Here is a 20,136-nt window from a genome sequence, read left to right on the forward strand (position 1 = left end):
GCACTGGCCATAGATGTTTCTGTCTTGTCGGGCACTTCTCACGCACATTACATTCTAGCTGATCCCACAAAACTCAATGGGGTTAAGATCCATAACACTCTTTTCCAATGATCTGTTGTCCAATGTCTGTGTTTCTTCACCCACTCCAACCTTTTCTTTTTGTGTTTCTGTTTAAACAGTGTCTTTTTCTTTGCAATTCTTCCCATAAGCCCTGAACCTTTGAGCCTTATGTACTTATCCTGTTGTTTAGTTGTACATCTGGCCTTCCAAATCTCTTTCTGTCCTTGTTAGAGCCAGTTGTGCTTTGTCTTTGAAGACTGTAGTGTACACCTTAGAATGAAATCTTTAGATTTTTGGCAATTTCAAGCATTGTTTAGCCTTCATTCCTCAAAATAATGATTGACTGACAAGTTTCTATAGAAAGCTGTTTCTTTTTTGCCATTTTTTAGCTAATATTGACATTAAGACATGCCAGTCTATTCATACTGTGGCAACTCAAACACAAAAACAAACACAAAGACAATGTTAAGCTTCATTTAACGAACCAAATGGCTTTAAGCTGTGTTTGATATAATGGTGAGGGATTTTCTAGTACCAAATTAGCAATTTAGCATGATTACTCAAGCATAAGATGCTGGATTGATGGCTGCTGGAAATGGGGCCTGTCTAGATTTTTTTTGTCTTTTTCAAATAGTGATTATGCTGTTTTATACATCAGTAATGTCCTGACTATACTTTGTGAACAGTTGAATGCCACTTTGATGAATAAAAGTTACAATTTCCTTCCGAAGCAGCAAAATCTGTACATTATTCCATATTACTTTTGGCCACAAGTGTGTGTATATATATATATTGGTCAGGCTTTTTGAGATTTAGGAGCATTGGTCAAAAGGCTCTTAATACAGATTTCCTGATTTAATTTGATTCTGATGCACAAGCTCGATTCTGAATTTGATTCTGAATTTGATTCGCTGTCGAGTCACATGGATATATTTCAGTTAAAATGTCCACTTTTCTTACAAATTAAAGAAATTCTCTCCTGTTAATAATGTTAATTATACAGGGGACCTTCTAACTAGCTAGATTACGAAAATATACATTTTACATCTTTAGTTTAATGTTATTTTTTCATCATTTTGGAAACATTTTATCTTAACTTAAAAAATCTACAAACCTGTGTATCCAGTCAATATATATGATATTATATTGCCTATATTTTGTTACATGTTTATTGTTTATTGCATAATTTATACTATTTAAAAGTATTTACATCAATTTGTAGAGCACATGCTAAAAATTGGTACTGTCTCTTTAGGAAAACTGGCTGTTTGTGAAGAGCGTCTCTAAATGAACACATATTAATGAGACAGGGCTCGAATGGCTTCTTTCCGTGCTATTCGTTATTCAAATTAAATGCTTATGTTGTGTTGTTTTTATTCAGCAGTTCACTGTAAAGAACAGAATAGCAGTAAAATACAGTTTAACAGAAACCAGGTGTCTCAAGACACATTTTAAAGTTTTTTTTTTAACTTGACACAGCATCTAAAAAACAGTGCTCCTGCATAAGATGCTGAATAAACAAAAACAAAGCGAAACAAATTTAATTAGAATTTAGAACATTTTTAAGGTAAAAATTCAAATTTAGTTTCTCTGCTCGATTGACAACCCTAGTCGTTATCTTCATCCCATGTGTCTCTCAGTGTGTGGAGCGATTGGATCTGGCTGGGATGGACTTCATTTGGAGAATTGCAATGGAATCTCCAGATGAGGACATCGCTAATGAAGCTATTCAGCTCATCATTACCTACAGCTACATAAACCTCAACCCCAAGATGAAGAAGGTCAGAAGTTACACACACAATCTTGCCATCTCTCAAATACACACAGTTTCACAATGGTTTGTAACCTAATAGCTCTTTTGTGTGATTTCTCTTTTAGGACTCTGTGTCTTTACATAAGAAATTCATTGCCGATTGCTATAAGAGATTGGAGGTGAGTGTTAGTATGTGAAATGTCATTTTGTCATGTCATTATTTCACCTGTGATCGTGATTTCAAAACTCTTCTCTCTATCACACACAGACTGCTAGCTCATCGTTGGGCGGCCCGACCCTCACACATGCTGTTACTCGGGCAACCAAGATGCTGACAGCCACTGCTATGCCAACAGTCGCTACATCAGTGCAATCCCCATCCAGGTATGAGGACTATTGTAGCTTTGGCCCAGTTGGCCAACATTCAGATCAGTTGGACAGATTTTGTCTTCATATAGATTGAAAAGGCTAGATTTATTGTCTTAATATTTATTTTTGATTTTATACTTTTTAAAGTTACAATTTTTATGTTTTCAAAAAAACAAACCCTCATATAAGTCACCACAAGAACAAAGTCCCATAAAGAAATCTTTGATTGATTTTTCTATCTACTATTCTATTCTTTCTACTATTTTCCTAGTAGAATTAATTAATGTATCTGATTTTGTTCAGATGACAATATTTAGCCGTTGAATTTGGTATGAATAGTTTTGGTTAAAAATTGTTTGCGAATTTTAGACTTTTATGTTTAGTCGCATCAGGCAGAAAACAGCCCGGAAGTGATCTGAAAGTTGTCCTGAAACTGTTGGTTGAAACAACTTTAGAGCAGAAGTGTGTAACTTTTTCAATGTTAAAATACTTTCTCCTATCCCATCTTATTATGACAACTGTTGATATAATTCTATGCTATCATTCGCTGTAAAATTTGTTTTGAGTGGCCCGTCTAGCATGACACAACAACATTGACTCAGCCAATGGTGAGAGTAGGTGGGGGGGGACTATCTGTTTGGAGTGTCTGGAAAAAGCTGTTTGAAAACATTGTTTATTTTTACAATTCCATTTTTTGGTGCTAGTGGCCCAGAAATGACACACTTCAGCTTTAAGATTGACATTAGTTTTCAATGTGGGTTCTCTGGCAGTAGATGACTCTGGGTGACAAGCCACCAAATAAATACCCATTTGTGTCCTCAGGTCCAGTAAACTGGTGATCATAGAGAGACTGCTGTTATTGGCAGAGCGATATGTCATCACAATAGAGGTGAGAGTTGATACATGCTCACACACTTACAAAGCTCATATCTTTTTACTTCTAGGTCATATACAGTACACTTAGAATGACATATATTAACAAAGCTCATACTCATAGAATGAGAGTAAATTTAAATGTTCATTGTATATTAGGCTGTCGGTTTATCGAGTACATTTAGTGTGATTATTTGTATAAAACGATAACGCGTTAAGAAAAAACACAATTATTAATTCCCTCGGAATGTAATAAGGAGTCTTCACCTTCATTACTTTAGATTTGCAGCTGCAGAGTGATAAGGTCTATGAAATCTGTATGGAAAGATTGCTTTAGAATAGCTGTAAGAGTTGTAACTCATACAACTCAGCAACTTTTATGGCCATACACGCACATTAATGGATGATTTAAATAAATTGTGATTTTAGCTATCATACAACATATCTATTTCAGGACCTGTATTCTGTTCCTCGGACTATTCTACCTCATGGAGCATCTTTCCACGGTCATCCTGTTACACTGCACATTACTTACGAATCTACCAAAGACACATTCATCTTGGAGGTATTGTCACACGCATACACATACTTCCTAAAGACAAAGCTCTTTCCATTCTGGCAGTCGCAGCACACACATGCAGACACGTTGGATAAATTGCAAGCACGTTTGATGTAAATGGAGAACTTGACAAACGTTGTCCCTGTTTGGAGAGTGGAGGAACATTGATAGATAGCAGTTGAACAGTCAGTGTGAACGTAATACTCACAAACACAGGGGTCTCCCTGGTAATTGTTCACTCTGCTGACAGGTATTTGCTTTGCCTTATATTTATGCATTGATCAAAAGAACACTTATTCCTGTATGTGTGTGTAGGCCCACAGCAATGAGACCATAGGCAGCATCAGATGGAAGATAGCCGAGCAGCTCAGCTGTCCAGTTGACAATGTGCAGATAATTGCCAATGACAGCATGGTAAGCACACGCTGTGATCAAACACAGACATATTCAAGCACTGCCCAGGTGCTAAACACTCTTACAACACAGGCCAGCACTATGTTGGTCTGTGGCAGTTATTATGACTGCTTATGGAGATTTTGTTCTCTGAAACTTATTATATTTCCAGAGAAGTGATTCTGAGTTAAAACTAATTTTGATGGAACAATACATTTTGCATTGTATATACAGTATGTATTGATTATTGTTAGACTGATATATTAGCCAATAATTTGGCATTTTGAGGTTCTTAGCATCATCCAATAACTGTGCCGTCTCAGCCTTTTAACAGAGGTCTGAACTTCAGTCACATTTTCTTTCTTTTTTTCTTTTGTACCTGCAATTAATGTCTACTATCCTAACCACTCTCTTGTTGAATGTGTTTGCAGTTGACTATGAATCGTGACCAGAAGCTGTTAAATCAGCTGGGTTTTTCTGACGAGCAGAGTCTGACAGTAAAGAGCTCAGGAACAGGCACTCCATCAGGCAGTTCAGCGGACAGCTCTGCCTCAGCTAGCTCCAGCAGCAGCGGGGTCTTCAACTCTGCATACACACTTGAGCAGGTACACACACTGATCTGACAACGAAGTTTGGATATTACTTGTTAGATTGAGTAAACACTAATTTGAGAAAGTACACACTTAGTATCACAAACACAAATAGAAAAAGTGCATTATTTAACAGTGGTTAACAAAATTCTGATTGGATTTTGAATCTGTGGCATGTTTTATATTAGGGTTGGAAACAGCCCACCATGAATGATCTAGGTTACTTGGTGGAAGGACTGTCTATTCCTTTAATTAGTAATAATAAATGTAACATTTTGTGTCTTTTATTTATCTTATTGCTTTTTACTTTGTAAAAGTGATAAGCCACAACAGTCTGTGTGTTACAATTTTTAATCAAAGTTTAGAACATCCCCAGTATTTTACACATGGTAAAATCCAGAGCTGGGTAGTAACATGCAACTCTGTTACATTTACTTGAGTACATTTTTGGAGATAATTTACTTTTAAGAGTAGTTAATACTGGGTACTTTTTACTCTTACTCAAGTAAATATTTAATGAAAAATAATTACTTTTTCTTTATTACAATGGGTGACGCTCCTTTCATTACATTTACTGGTTTTAATTAAATAAGTCTTAATAAATCCGTGATTTATTGAGACATTTTTGAATTGGACTTTTACGACAGCGGAACATTCTGTGCTTTGCCACTCCAGTCGTGTCCACTGCAGCAGTAGTAAGCGCTCAATACAAACACTTTCTTTCATTATGCAGTGCCTTCATTTTACACCAAAACAAGCGGATATTTCAAGATTATAATTACTTACTCGTTGTAGTAAGTTTTGGTGATTATGATAACGTGAGCTTGTCTGTGTTGTGGAGATGGTCATTTTTAGGGTGGGCTCTTATGACCTTAGTTTCTAAGTATACATTTTTATATCAATGCTGAAATATATCAGTGCCTACTGTATAAATCCATGCAAACATCTGCGTTAATCGTGAATGCCATTTGCTATACCGATCGTGTGTGTGCTTGACTACTGGAGCGCACGTGCACACGGCCTAGTAACTTTACGTTCAACGGATATGGAGTGCTTTTCTCATGGACCACAGAGAACAAGTTCTGAACTTAAATAAGCCTAACACGCATCCAAACACAGAGATAAGGTGCAGTTTACCCTTACTGTACAAAACGAATTATCTAAATTCTTCATTGAAAATACTGTAACTTCACTGAACTAAGATTCCTACAAGACTTTTAAAAGCTGTGAAATAGCGACAGTAGTTGTTAATAAAGCCTGATCTTGCTTTGTTTTATATTGTTCATGTTTTTCATTGTAATAATTACTGGAAACTAATTTCCAAACTTCTTCTAATTAACAGATTTTCCAAATCTGACAAGCATTTTAAATTGATAGTTCAGCCATAAATTAATATTCTGTCATAATTTTCCTGCCCTCATGTTCCAAAAATGTGTAACATTCTGTATTTTGTGGAACCTAAAAGATGTTAGACAGAATGTTAGAGACTGACAGTCTCAGTCACCATTCCCTTTTAAAATATAGAGGGGGAAAAAACTTGCAGTAAAAGTGAACGGTAACTAAGGCCATTGAAGAAAATAATGCATTTGATTCACAAAAAGTGATAAAGATAACTGGAGACTGTAACTGCATTTGTTTGCACATTTCATTTAAACAAGAATGATACGAGTTCAGCAGGACACAGGCCTAATGGTTTAAGTAACCTATAAAATATTCAAAGGCAAATGGCAGTTAGAACAGGAGTTGGTTAGAACAGGAGGAAAATTTTTAAATGATTCCATAGTTCATTGATGTATCAACCCCTTCAAATTATACTCGCCTATGAAAGTTTACGCTGGTTACACATGCCAGAGATGGTGTTACAGTAATGGATGATCGCAGCTGCAGCCAGATAGGTTGAAAAAAGTATACCAATGAAGTCACGCAGTGATGTAAGCTGAGCTGGGGGAAATATAAGCCACTGCAGCTCGGCACCTAGCCTCATAACATTGGAGCACATTCTGAGTGACCAGGAACTCTGGCGGTCATCTGGAATTTACAGAGCCACGGTTAAATACGTAACCAGCGTTCTATTACATTAGCCTAGTAGAATGGCAAGTAACTGTCTCAGGCAAGGGTCGTTGAGCCTTCTTGTATGGTGATGACCTCCACAACCTACCATGACAGCCTCTGTTTGGATAGAGGGGCACTTTTCTTAACACCCCCCAAAAAAGACAAACAACTGATCAAATTGTCTCCACTGCACAGTAGCCTCTACATAACATAACAAAGCCCATATGGGGTACAAGGAAAGAAAACCACTGGACTCAAGTGCTGTTGGTTGGAAAGAACACAGCTCAATTGACTGATTAATGAACAGATGAAGGAGCAAATTAGGAAGGAAGGTCTTGTTGGGCCAGAGGGTAAAACCAGCACCTTCTGGTTTCCATCTCATTTAGGACTGACTCACGGAGAATGCATGAAGCTCGCTTACCAGGAGGCCAGGAGGAAGGCTGCTTTCAAAGTCTTCCACTAAAGGTCTGCATTCTCAAACAGTTCAAACGGAGGTACACAAAGAGATTCCAACACCAAAGTTAAGTCCCACACTGGGGATTGGGGAGTGCAAGCAGGATTAAGATGTCCTGCACCCTTAAGAATGCTGCAAATTAAACTGTGGGAACCCAGAGATGAGACCTCAAAGGGTGAGTGGTGTGCCGAAATGGCTGCCACATAAACCTTCAGGGTGGAAGATGCCCTACCACTTTCCAAAAGACCTTGTTGGAAACTCAAAACTGCTGTAACTGCAATGCACATGGTCAAGATCACAACTCTCACACCATGAACAAAAAAGCTTCCAGCGATGGGCATAAAGCAGTTGTGTAGAAGTAGCCCTCACATTTAGAACAGTGTGAACAACCAAGGGCCCACAGTCTGTTAAAAGGAAGTCTGTCCAAGAGGCCATACCCATAGCTGCAGATGAGTCTGTTCTGGGTGCCAAATACGGCTGCCCAGCTGGGATAACAGGCCCTTCCTGGGGGGAAGCTGCCTCCGTCTGCCCACTAATAGAGTTAGAAGTAGGGGAAACCACGGTCTGGACAGCAACCATGGTTCTACCAGAAGCACCCTGTGTCTTCCATGAGCAATTCTGTGAAGTGTCCACAATAGAGGAATCGGGGGAAATGCATACAGGAAACAATGTGGCCAGTTGTGCGACAGTGTGTCTTGTCCCAATGGACTGGACGTCTCCATCTGGGCAAACCATAGTGGGAATTGGGTTGTGTCCTCCAAGGCATAGAGGCCCACCTCTACTGTACTGATTTGGATCCTTCCAAATCCCCTGGACTACATCCAGGCGAAGCCTCCATTTCCCTGGTGTAACCAGATCCTGGACAGAGCATCTATGGGCCGCTTGGTTATCCCAGGCTGGTGGACAGTCCTCAATGATGCAAAGCAGGGAAGCGACCAAGTAATAATGCTGTTAGTGGGCCTTAACAAGCTCCTTGACTTCGTGCCCCCTTGATGGTTCAAATTGAAGTAATTGAAGCAAGTATTGTATGAACGCAAAAGCACATGGCAGCCTGCCAGCACTGTAGAGAAGTACTTCAAGGCCAGAAAAACTGCCTGCATCTCCAGAAGGTTTATGTGGTCCATACACTGAGCTTCCAACCTCAGGCCACTGATGCCTCAGTGGTTCCAGACTGCACCCCAAACCATGAGGGATGCATCGTTTATAGGGGAGAACAGGAGGGAACAACCCCTAATGGAACACCTGCTACCAAAAAGTCCAGGGATGTCCATTGATTAAGAACATGTATGCAGCAGTGAGACACCACACTCAGTCGATGATGGGATGGATCTAGCCGAAGGCTGTTGTTCCACACCTGCAGGGGGCGTAGGTGAAGCAGCCCAAGGGAAATCATGGAAGTGGCTGTCGTCAACATCCTGATCAGCCTCAGTAAATCCCCATACACTTCAGGCCTTGAAAATCCAGCCTTTTGAAGATTTGGTTGGGTGCTGACATTGTCTCCCTGGAGGATGGCAGGAAGTGGGGCTACCCTGTGCATGATGCACTCGGACATTGTCAAAGTGGTGTGGTGGTGGTGTAGTGGTCTAAAGCACATAACTGGTAATCTGGTAATCAGAAGGTTGCTGGTTCGATCCCCACATCCACCACCATTGTGTCCTTGAGCAAGGCACTTAACTCCAGGTTGCTCCGGGGGGATTGTCCCTGTAATAAGGGCACTGTAAGTCACTTTGGATAAAAGCATCTGCCAAATACATAAATGTAAATGTAAGTCACAAAATATCAGCTGGGTATGAGGTTGATTGGTGGGAATTTGTCGAGAGCTTGGCTGTGTAGGCGTGTAATGATGAGCAGGCGTATTTGGCAGCCTGTGCTAATTGCTGGGTGGTCGTGGGCAACTTTGCATGCTTTTCCAAAACTTCAGAGATGTTCTGACCAAAAATGATGTCCAGGAACGATGGGTAGGTCCCTCAAAGTATTTTTGCAGTCCTTGAGTAATCTGGCCTGAGCGAGCATACCTGCCAACGAGCTGTTAGAAGCATCGCAGTGAGAGAGAGAGCCCAATTCCCGTGTCACATGACCCTTGGCCAGCAAGGCTGTTAGCAAGAATTGTGGAACAGAGGGATCCACGTCAGCAGACTCTAAAGAGCAATTGGCCGCAAGAATCTGTTGGCAAATAATGTTTTCAGCATGAATGTTAGAGGCAACAGACTTGTATGCTTTCTTGAGAAAAGAAACTGTGCAGCCACACTGGGCACTAGGGCACTGGACTTTCCCTTGCAATGCTTCATCCAGGGACACCACCAAGGCGGTGTCTGGCTGTTCAACTTGCATGTTTCGCACCCCAATGGTCTACGCTTTGGCCATAGAAGCTAAGTTACGTGCAGTTTTGGATCACTTCTTGGCTGTTCCTGATCCTTTCAGTGCACAAGAATATTCTGAGGTGGAGCAGTCCATGAAGAATGGTGTGAACCTCCAGAGCCACCCAAGTCGAATCCAGCTTGCAGATCATCCAAGGTGCTGCTGAAATTGTGTATCAGAAGCACACATGGACATAGTGTCAAGGTAGGTGCTATGAGAAAGATGAGGGACAGCATCCTCTTCGTTCGCTAAACGTGATTGTGCATCCTCAGTGGGGCCCGTAGTGGCTGTAGAGACCAATCCTGCTGGTTCAAAGGAAAGCAGGAGTCGCTTCATCTCCGCTATATCTGAGGAAAGGCAAGCAAACTTTTTTGACAACAGATGCTTTGCCAAAAGACTTAGACTTTGCCTTAGAAGTGGATCTTTTCTTAGCCGGAGGTGTGCCTGCAGCTGCAGAGGGATGGAGCTTTAGAGGTCTCTGCTGTGAAACCGGTTCCGGCTCTACAAGATTAGCTTCCCGGTTGTAGTCCAGATCAGCTAAATGCAACTTTTTTAACTCTCTCTAAAGAAGTTTCCTAAAAGCACGCTACATTCACCCTGGACAGATATGCGTTTAAGTTGTGAGAGGCATGAATACCATTTAATTTTCTTCGGCAGCAGCTCTGAGTCACCCGACATTCACAGAATTTGCAGTGATAGAAAAACCCTTAAACGTCAAAAGTGGCTAGTAAGAGTGACATTTGGCGGGTTTGCAGGTGTTAATTTCAAACCTTGGTAATACCAATTATTATTATTATTATTATTCTGTAATACATTTTAAATGTGTATTATGTAATGCAGTGGTTCTCAACCTTTTTTGAACAAACGCCCCCCTGACCTCTTCATGATCCTCTTAACGCCCCCCCCCCAAAAAAAAAAAAAACACTTCAGAAATACTATTACAGCCAAACAATTGCAACACTAATACCTGAAGCCTGAGTTTTTGTTAAAAAAAATAACTGAAACAGAAGTTTCTTATTGTATTTAAACTACATGTAAAAGCCTCAAGTTGAGTAATATTGTGTTTGGAAAAAAATGCAAAAACACATGGATTGTTTGAAAGGTATTGCAAATGTATTTAGAAATTCAAACAAATTCAGGCTCACACACAAATTTTTTTAAGATGAACCAATCACGTGAACAATAACGTAACTAACCTAAATGGCCAATGAAAAAGCAGCGGTTGTTCGCAAGACTCAATTAGGCAATATATACTAGGCTTCAAATTTGAATAGCCTACAAACGGTCATTTGATTTCAAATGACGAACAAAGACGACAACAGCTCGGCCACCTGAACTGAACCGAAGAAAAACGACGTCAAAAACAGCCACTTTTTTTAATTAATTACGGTCATTAGTGTGAGCCCTGAGCACTAATTATGCGCCTAATTATGTATTCCGCGTTATGTACAGAAAAAGCCGGTGAAAGCGCGCCTCTATATTGCGCTGAAAGTTCTCCGCCTCTTAAAAGCATGTGTAACTTAGGAAGCGGCTCTCCTGGCATATTCTCCTGGTGAAGTGGCAGCAGTAATCCGAGCAAGACGAAGACATAGGCTAAGGAGAAGAGCTGAAAAGATTTTTGCGCAGGCCGCCTGTTGAGTACCTCTGAGTAACGCCCCCCCATTTGTGCCTGAGCGACCCCCTCTCTTCTGCCTCGTTCACACCGCCCCCCAACACTGTCCAAACGCCCCCTAGGGGGCGGTACCGCCCCCGTTGAGAAACGCTGATGTAATGGAATGTTTTGGTGTAAACGTCCATTATGTTGCATATAAAAGTAACTAGTTACTCGCTACTTGAGTATTATTTTAATTGGATACTTCATTGTATACTTTTTTAATCTTTAGTTCTACTTGAGTAGTTAATTTTTTCAAGTAATAGTACTTGAATACAGTTTTTGGCTACTCTACCCACCTCTTGTAAAATCACTGTAACGCAGTCTATTGGAGGTTTTGATAATTATTAACCTGTTCTCCCCTATAAACTGTGTGTGTGTGTTTTTCTGCTTGCAGGAGAAATCTCTTCCTGGTGTAGTGATGGCGCTGGTGTGTAATGTTTTTGAGATGCTTTATCAGCTGGCCAACCTGGAGGAACCCAGGTAAACAACCAACAGACCCTGCTAGCTATATTGGTATTTGTTTGTCATTTGATCCCCAAATATGATGATCCCTTGCGAGGATTTATTATATAATAAAATAATAACGATTATTCTCATGATTTTTAAACAGTCTTTACAATGCTGAATGAAACCATAATCATGTCAAATATGAACCTTTTGCATTAAAAAAAAAAAAAAATCTAAATTTTGGGGGTGTGTGTATATATATATATATATATATATATATATATATATATATATATATATATATATATATATATATATATATATATATATATATATACACTCACCTAAAGGATTATTAGGAACACCTGTTCAATTTCTCATTAATGCAATTATCTAATCAACCAATCACATGGCAGTTGCTTCAATGCATTTAGGGGTGTGGTCCTGGTCAAGACAATCTCCTGAACTCCAAACTGAATGTCAGAATGGGAAAGAAAGGTGATTTAAGCAATTTTGAGCGTGGCATGGTTATTGGTGGCAGACGGGCCGGTCTGAGTATTTCACAATCTGCTCAGTTACTGGGATTTTCACGCACAACCATTTCTAGGGTTTACAAAGAATGGTGTGAAAAGGGAAAAACATCCAGTATGCGGCGGTCCTGTGGGTGAAAATGCCTTGTTGATGCTAGAGGTCAGAGGAGAATGGGCCAACTGATTCAAGCTGATAGAAGAGCAACTTTGCCTGAAATAACCACTCGTTACAACCGAGGTATGCAGCAAAGCATTTGTGAAGCCACAACACGCACAACCTTGAGGTGGATGGGCTACAACAGCAGAAGACCCCATCGGGTACCACTCATCTCCACTAGAAATAGGAAAAAGAGGTTACAATTTGCAAGAGCTCACCAAAATTGGACAGTTGAAGACTGGAAAAATGTTGCCTGGTCTGATGAGTCTCGATTTCTGTTGAGACATTCAGATGTCAGAATTTGGCGTAAACAGAATGAGAACATGGATCCATCATGCCTTGTTACCACTGTGCAGGCTGGTGGTGGTGGTGTAATGGTGTGGGGGATGTTTTCTTGGCACACTTTAGGCCCCTTAGTGCCAACTGGGCATCGTTTAAATGCCACGGCCTACCTGAGCATTGTTTCTGACCATGTCCATCCCTTTATGGCCACCATGTACCCATCCTCTGATGGCTACTTCCAGCAGGATAATGCACCATGTCACAAAGCTTGAATCATTTCAAATTGGTTTCTTGAACATGACAATGAGTTCACTGTACTAAAATGGCCCCCACAGTCACCAGATCTCAACCCAATAGAACATCTTTGGGATGTGGTGGAACGGGAGCTTCGTGCCCTGGATATGCATCCCACAAATCTCCATCAACTGCAAGATGCTATCCTATCAATATGGGCCAACATTTGTAAAGAATGCTTTCAGCACCTTGTTGAATCAATGCCACGTAGAATTAAGGCAGTTCTGAAGGCGAAAGGGGTCAAACACAGTATTAGTATGGTGTTCCTAATAATCCTTTAGGTGAGTGTGTATATATATATATATATATATATATATAGGAGGCATATGCTTAAATGTTGGAAATTAGTTTTGTGGACAAAAATATAATTGTGCTACTATGTTAATTTATTTCATTATAAAAATTTTTTTTTTGAAATTGATGACTTAATCAATCTTAAATAATCTTAATCAAATCTTAAATAATAAAGAAAAACAGCCAGTAAGTGCCCAACATAGATGGGAACTCATTCAATACTGTTTAAAATGCATTTCAGTGTGATACCTCAAGAAGTTGGTTGAGAAAATGTCAAGAGTACATGTCTGCAAATTCTAGCCAATGGGTGACTACTTTGAAGATGCTAAAATATAACACAGTTTTGATTTATTTTGTTTTTTGTTTAGTTACAAGAGAGAGGGAGTTAAACAATATTTTTAACCATTCCACTTTTACATTTTACAGCATCTTTACCACTGAGCTACCCAATACATATTTAGTATTAGTAAACTATAGTTTTGGCAAGTTGTTTAGGACATACTTTGTGCATGACATGAGTAATTTCCCAAAAATGTTTACAGATAGATTGTTTCACTTTTAATTGACTATATCACAATTCCAGTGGGACAGAAATGTACACACACTAAGTTAACTGTGCCTTTAAGCAGCTTGGAAAATTCCAGAAAATGATGTCAAGCCTTTAGATTAGCTTCTGATAGGAGGTGTACTGAATTGGAGGTGTACCTGTGGAGGTATTTTAAAGCCTACCTTCAAACTCAGTGCCTCTTAGCTTGACATCATGGAAAAATAAAAATAAATCAGCCAAGACCTCAGAAAAACATATTGGACCTCCACAATCTTGTTAATCATTGGGAGCAATTTCCAAATGACTGAAGGTATCACATTCATCTTTACAAAGAATATTACACAATTATAAACACCATAGATCCACACAGCCATCATACCGCTCAGGAAGTAGACACATTCTGTCTCCTAGAGATAAACGTAGTTTGATGTGAAAAGTGCAAATTAATCCCAGAACAACAGCAAAGGACCTTGTGAAGATGCTGGAGGAAACATGTAAACAAGTATCTATATCCACAGTAAAACGAGTCCTATATCAACATAATTTGAAAGGCTGCTCTGCAAGCAAGAAATCACTGCTCCAAAACCGCCATAAAACAGCCTGACTACAGTTTACAAGTGCACATGTGGACAAAGATCTTACTTTTTGGAGAAATGTCCTCTGGTCTAATTAAATAAAAACGTAAATGTTTGGCTTTAATGACCATCGTTATGTTTGGAGGAAAAAGGCGAGGCTTGCAAGCCGAAGAACACTAACCCAACCATGAAGCATGGGGGTGACAGCATCATGTTGTGCGCATGCTTTTGCTGCAGGAGGGACTGATGCACTTCACAAAATTGATGGCATCATAAGGAAGGAAAATTATGTGGATATATTGAAGCAACATGTCAAGACATCAGCCAGGAAGTTAAAGATCAATCGCAAATGGATCTTGCAAATGGACAATGACCCCAAGCATACCTCCAAAGTTGTGGCAAAATGGCTTAAGGACAAAAAAAAGTCAAGGTATTGGAGTGGCCATCACAAAGCCCTGAGCTCAATCTGATGAAAAATGTGTGGGCAGAACTGAAAGTGCATGTGTGAGCAAGGATGACTTCAAACCTGATTCAGTTACACCAGTTCTGTCTGGAGGAATGGGCCAAAATTCCAGCAACTTATTGTGAGAAGCTTGTGGAAGGCTACCCAAAATGTTTGACCCAATTTAAACAATTTAAATTCAATGCTACCAAATACTAACAAAATGTATGTAAAATTCTGACCCACTGGTAATGTGATGAAATAAATAAAAGCTGAAATAAATAATTCTCTCTACTATTATTCTGACATTTCACATTCTTAAAATAAAGTAGTGATACTAACCGACCTAAGACAGGGAATATTTTCTACAATTAAATATCAGGAATTGTGAAATACTGAGTTCAAATATATTTGGCTACGGTGTATGTAAAACTTCTGACACTGACTGTGTGTGTGTGTATATCTCAGTTAACTTGTTATAACTGTGCATCCCATTTTTTTCCTCTTCAGAATAACTTTACGTGTAAGGAAGTTGTTGCTGCTCATCCCGACTGACCCGGAGGTGCAGGATGCCCTCGATAACTTTGTGCCAAAAGAGTCCAGTGTCTGGAGTCACCAGGTAGTCTTTTTGACTCCAAGGCCCCCACTGTCCAAGACAATATTCACAGGCATTGAATGAAATATACAAAACTGAACTATAAAATATATTTGATCATTACATAATTCCCATACTTCCGATTGTGTTTTCATGACTTTACAGTACTGTTATTCTAAAATGTGATAGTAGTAATAAGGTATGCTTAAAGGGATAGTTCACCCAAAAATGTACGGTATATTCTGTCATCATTTACTCACCCTCATGCCATCTCAGATGTGTATGACTTTCTTTCATCTGCTGAACACTCAAATATTTTTAGAAGAATATTTCAGCTCTGTTGGTCCGTTCAATGCAAGTGAATTGGTACCAACATTTTGAAGCTACAAAATGCATATGTAGGCACCATTAAAGCAACCCATTAGACTCCAGTGGTTCTTTGGAAGCAATATGATAGGTGTGTGTGAGAAACATATCAATATTTAAGTCCTTTTTACTATAAATTCTCCACCCTGCCCAGTAGGGAGACTAAACGTGTAGACTGGTAGTAAAAAAGGACTTAAATATTGATCTGTTTCTCACACACACTTATCAGAATACTTCAGAAGACATGGAGTTAACCACTGGAGTCATTTGGATTTCTTTTATGATGACTTAGTGCTTTTGGAGCTTCAACATTTTGGTACCCATTCACTTGTGTTGTGAGGGGTTAAAGAGCTGAGGTATTCTTCTAAAAACCTTTGTTTGTGCTCTAGCAAACTGTAAATAAGACACATTCACTCTCTTTCTCTTCAGAAAACTCTGTTTACACTGGGGTCTGTTTCTCAGTCCTCAAAGTCTCCTTCGCTGTCCAGTAAACAGCAGCATCAGCAGAGTGCAGCGTCCATCCTGGAGTCTCTGTTTCGCTCATCTGCCCCGGGCATGTCTACATTCAGAGTGCTTTATAACCTAGAGGTACAGAGCACATGTTAAAATACTTACTACTGTTCTATTATCATGAAGAGAGAACTATAAATAAACCATTTAACTTCGGTATGTAACTTGTTTCACACCATTTGTTTGTGTTATTACTTTTCTAAGCTATCAGTCTTGCAATTTTTCGCCTGGTGGACATGCAAAGAAGACTACAGAAAACCCCTAAAGATTTAAATTTAACCCTTAATTGCATGGGAATTTTACTGACCTCTTACATTTCCGGGTCTTTAGAGACCAGGCAGATATATCTTTCACAAATGAATCTACAAAATTCCCAAATAGTGTAAAATAGTCAAAATATTTCAAGACAATTAGAATAAAATATATTTTCATGTTTCATTTTTCATTGATCAAAGAGATGATGCAACAAATCTAGAAGAGGATTTATTACTTTTTCACTGAAATTTCAAGAGATGCAACTAGCTTCAAACACATATTGAGCTACACAAAACACATACACCGATCATGCGCCAACCTGCATCTTAGAATAGCATTCTGCGATGATATTTTTCTCACCACAGTTGTACAGAGTGATTATCTGAGTTACCATAGACTTTATCAGTTTGAACCAGTCTAGCCATTCTCTGTTGACCTCTCTCATCAACAAGGCGAATCAAATAATGATTCTGAGTGAGTGAGTGAGTGAGTGAGTGAGTGAGAGAGTGAGAGAGTGAGAGAGTGAGAGAGTGAGTGAGTGAGTGAGTGAGTGAGTGAGTGAGTGAGTGAGTAGAGAGTGTGTGTAACACCATTCAGAAGAGAAAGGTTGAGGAATACTAAAGAGGTGTGGGCACAACGGGGTCCAAAACAGTCAGAACACCTTAACAACCACATAGCAACATTCAGGAAAAAACCCAGCTTACCCTAGCATCGCTGAGGCAAATTTTGCATGATTGAGCACCACTCTAGTTACTAGATACAAATCTAGTTACTTTTGGAATTCTGTTTGGTGACGCTTTCCGGATCACTTGTGCGATTCAAATGGCTTCCCTTGATATCATAGAGCAATAATCCACTTTTTCTGTGTCAGCCTGGGTGTGTGACTCATAGTTTCCACATGCTGTATACTTTCACTTACCCCTGCCTCTTGATACAGGTGTTGAGCTCCAAGCTGATGCCCACATCTGATGATGAAATGGCAAAGACCAGTGTCATATCTTTCTGTGAGAACTTCCTCAAAGCCGGAGGTCTTAGGTAGCGGTCTGCTTTTAATCACAAATCCCTGCTGGACTTTTTCATGTTGAACTCTGTAGACTTAAATTCTGTGACATATGTCATTGTTTATGTGTTTCCATACCCATATGGCTTTCTTTGGTGGGACACAAAGGGTACATTTTTTTAAGAATTTACAGGCCACTTGTACTTAATGGTGCTTTTGCATCTTTTTTTAAGCTCGAAGCTCCAGTCCTCATTCACTATAATTACATGGAATAGAGCAACTGGTACAATTGTTAAAAATTGCTCCTTTTGTGTTCCACGTTTTGGAGGAACTCATCTTTTAATAGGGCTGAATGGTATAATCATTAAACTCAATGGTGTGTCATCTCTCTCTTTGTCTGCCTCAGTCTGGTGGTTAATGTCATGCAGAGAGACTCTATCCCATCTGAGGTGGACTACGAGACCAGACAGGGAGTGTATTCCATCTGCCTGCAGCTGGCCAGGTGCGATCTCATTTATCAGTCTAGCAGTCTTTCCCAATTTTGCTATTTTTGTCTGTACTTTGTACTACTTTTAATTCCTTCTGGATACATGTCATAACCAGTTCTAGGTCTAAGTGTTAATGAAAGCATGTTGATACGCATCCTGATCAGCTCTATTTAGTTTTTCAGACTAGCTCTATGTCTTCCCTGTAGGTTCCTGCTGGTGGGGCAGGCCATGCCCAGTATCCTGGATGAAGAGTTGAGCAAGGACGGTGTGGACACTCTGTCCTCTCGACCGTTCCGCAACGCCGGTCGGCAGAGCGGCCGACAGCTTTCCGTCTGTGGAACGCCGGAGAAGTCTTCCTACAGGCAGGTGTCCATGTCCGACAGATCATCCATCAGAGTGGAGGAAATCATACCAGCAGCCCGTGTCGCCATACAGGTGTGCAATAATTTCTGAATGCATTTTTAATTGTCATAACTATTTTCTGCCCCTTTCTGACTCAATTGCTTTGTTATGTCAGACAATGGAGGTGGGAGACTTTACATCCACAGTGGCGTGTTTCATGCGACTCACCTGGGCGGCAGCTGCAGGCCGATTGGACCTGGTTGGCAGCAGCCAGCCAATCAGAGAGACCACCAACTCACTTCTACCGCTGGGTGTATGCAGCAGAGTCAGCAGCACAGGTGAGACGGGTCAGGATAATCGATTATTTGATTAGTGAGGTCGACTAATTTATCTAAATTTTCAAGCTTAAAGGGATAGTTCACCCAGAAATTATAATTTACTTACCCTCATGACTTTCTTTCTTCTGCAGAACACAAATGAAGATTTTTAGAAGAATATCTCAGCTCTGTAGGTCCATACAATGCAAGGGAATGGTGATCAGACCTTTGTAGCTCCTAAACTCATATAAAAGAAACATAGAATTAAATCATATGACTCCAGTGGTCAAATCCATATCTTCAGAAGTGATATAATAGGTGAGGGTGTGAAAAAAATCAAAGTTTGTCCTTTTTTTTACTCTAAATCTACACTTTCACTTTTACATGTGGAAGTCACATGTGGTGCCTGTTTAGTTTCACATTCACATCTGAAAGTTAAAGTTAAAATGGAGATTTAGAGTAAAAAAAGACCTAAACATTGTTCTGTTTCTCATCCACCCCATTCCTTCTGAAGATATGGATTTAAACACTGTTTATGGATTACTTTGTGAATTTTGGAGCTACAAAATATCTGGTCACCAATCACTTGCAGTGTATGGATCTACAGAGCTGAGATATTTTTCTGCTGAAGAAAGTCATACACATCGGGTATGTCATGGGGGTGAGCAAATGATAAGAGACATTTTTGGGTGAACTAACCCTTTAAGCTATTTTAGTGGCATTATTTATTTCTGAAGGGTATGCATTTAAGAGATCGTTCACCCAAAATAATAAACTTTTGTCATCACCTTCTCGCCCTCTTGTTCCAAATATGTATTGCTTTCTTTTTTTTCTATTGGACACAAAAGGAGATGTTAGATAGAATGACGGTCTCAGTTACCATTAACTTTCATTGTATGGAAAAAGATATCATGAAAGTGACTGGTGGCTGAGGTTAACATTCTGCATAACATCTTTGTGTTCCACAGAAGAAAGTCATAATATTGAAAAACATTGAACCTAGAGCTTGCCATTTCAAGCTAAAAAAAGTTCATTTTTGAAAAACTTGAGACCCATTCTGTTGCTCTCAATCTAGCATTTTCTGAATGCAAGAAACTGTGTTGAACTCGCCTTAAGAATCATTCAGAGATTCTTTTAAAACCGACATGTCAGCTAATCGTTCAGACAACCCAGTGACTTGTCGATTATAATATGTAGTTTTGCACATACCTGATAAACACTGTACATCTGCCTTTTGCTTTCTATATGTCTCTTAATGTTATTTTTGTGTGTTTTAGGAAGTAACTGTAGCTCTGGCAGTGAGGGAGAGATCACCACATTACAGGCAGGAATCTGCGTCAAACAGATGTTTGTGTCCATCAAAGATACCATCATTGCACGAGAGGCGCTCTCTTTACTCGTCACATGTCTTCAGTTGCGCTGTCAACAGCTCTGTAAGAAAACACACTCACATGCAAAAGGGAAATCCAGTGTGTTTGAAAGAACTTAAACATGTTCAACTATGTTCAGAATGTATTATTGGCTTAATACTTTCAGAATACTGTGCATTTTTTTATTGTAAGGCATCATCAACACTTGAA

The 20,136-nt window shown here is 39.6% G+C and overlaps 1 protein-coding gene across 1 annotated transcript in view; it reads left to right on the forward strand.

The window, feature by feature from the left end:
- LOC127623900 (ubiquitin carboxyl-terminal hydrolase 24-like) overlaps positions 1 to 20,136 on the forward strand; it is a 111,570-nt gene that overhangs the window by 45,954 nt on the left and 45,480 nt on the right. Inside the window, exons 23-37 of the mRNA XM_052098495.1 lie at positions 1,701 to 1,841; positions 1,939 to 1,992; positions 2,082 to 2,197; positions 3,005 to 3,071; positions 3,510 to 3,620; positions 3,930 to 4,028; positions 4,439 to 4,612; positions 11,510 to 11,595; positions 15,194 to 15,302; positions 16,074 to 16,232; positions 17,347 to 17,444; positions 17,816 to 17,911; positions 18,104 to 18,332; positions 18,415 to 18,577; positions 19,834 to 19,989. Coding sequence (XP_051954455.1) covers positions 1,701 to 1,841; positions 1,939 to 1,992; positions 2,082 to 2,197; positions 3,005 to 3,071; positions 3,510 to 3,620; positions 3,930 to 4,028; positions 4,439 to 4,612; positions 11,510 to 11,595; positions 15,194 to 15,302; positions 16,074 to 16,232; positions 17,347 to 17,444; positions 17,816 to 17,911; positions 18,104 to 18,332; positions 18,415 to 18,577; positions 19,834 to 19,989 — 1,858 coding nt within the window. The remainder of the gene's footprint in view (positions 1 to 1,700; positions 1,842 to 1,938; positions 1,993 to 2,081; positions 2,198 to 3,004; positions 3,072 to 3,509; positions 3,621 to 3,929; positions 4,029 to 4,438; positions 4,613 to 11,509; positions 11,596 to 15,193; positions 15,303 to 16,073; positions 16,233 to 17,346; positions 17,445 to 17,815; positions 17,912 to 18,103; positions 18,333 to 18,414; positions 18,578 to 19,833; positions 19,990 to 20,136) is intronic.

The sequence above is a fragment of the Xyrauchen texanus genome, chromosome 30, assembly GCF_025860055.1.
Source record: "Xyrauchen texanus isolate HMW12.3.18 chromosome 30, RBS_HiC_50CHRs, whole genome shotgun sequence".
Classification (NCBI taxonomy): domain Eukaryota; kingdom Metazoa; phylum Chordata; class Actinopteri; order Cypriniformes; family Catostomidae; genus Xyrauchen; species Xyrauchen texanus.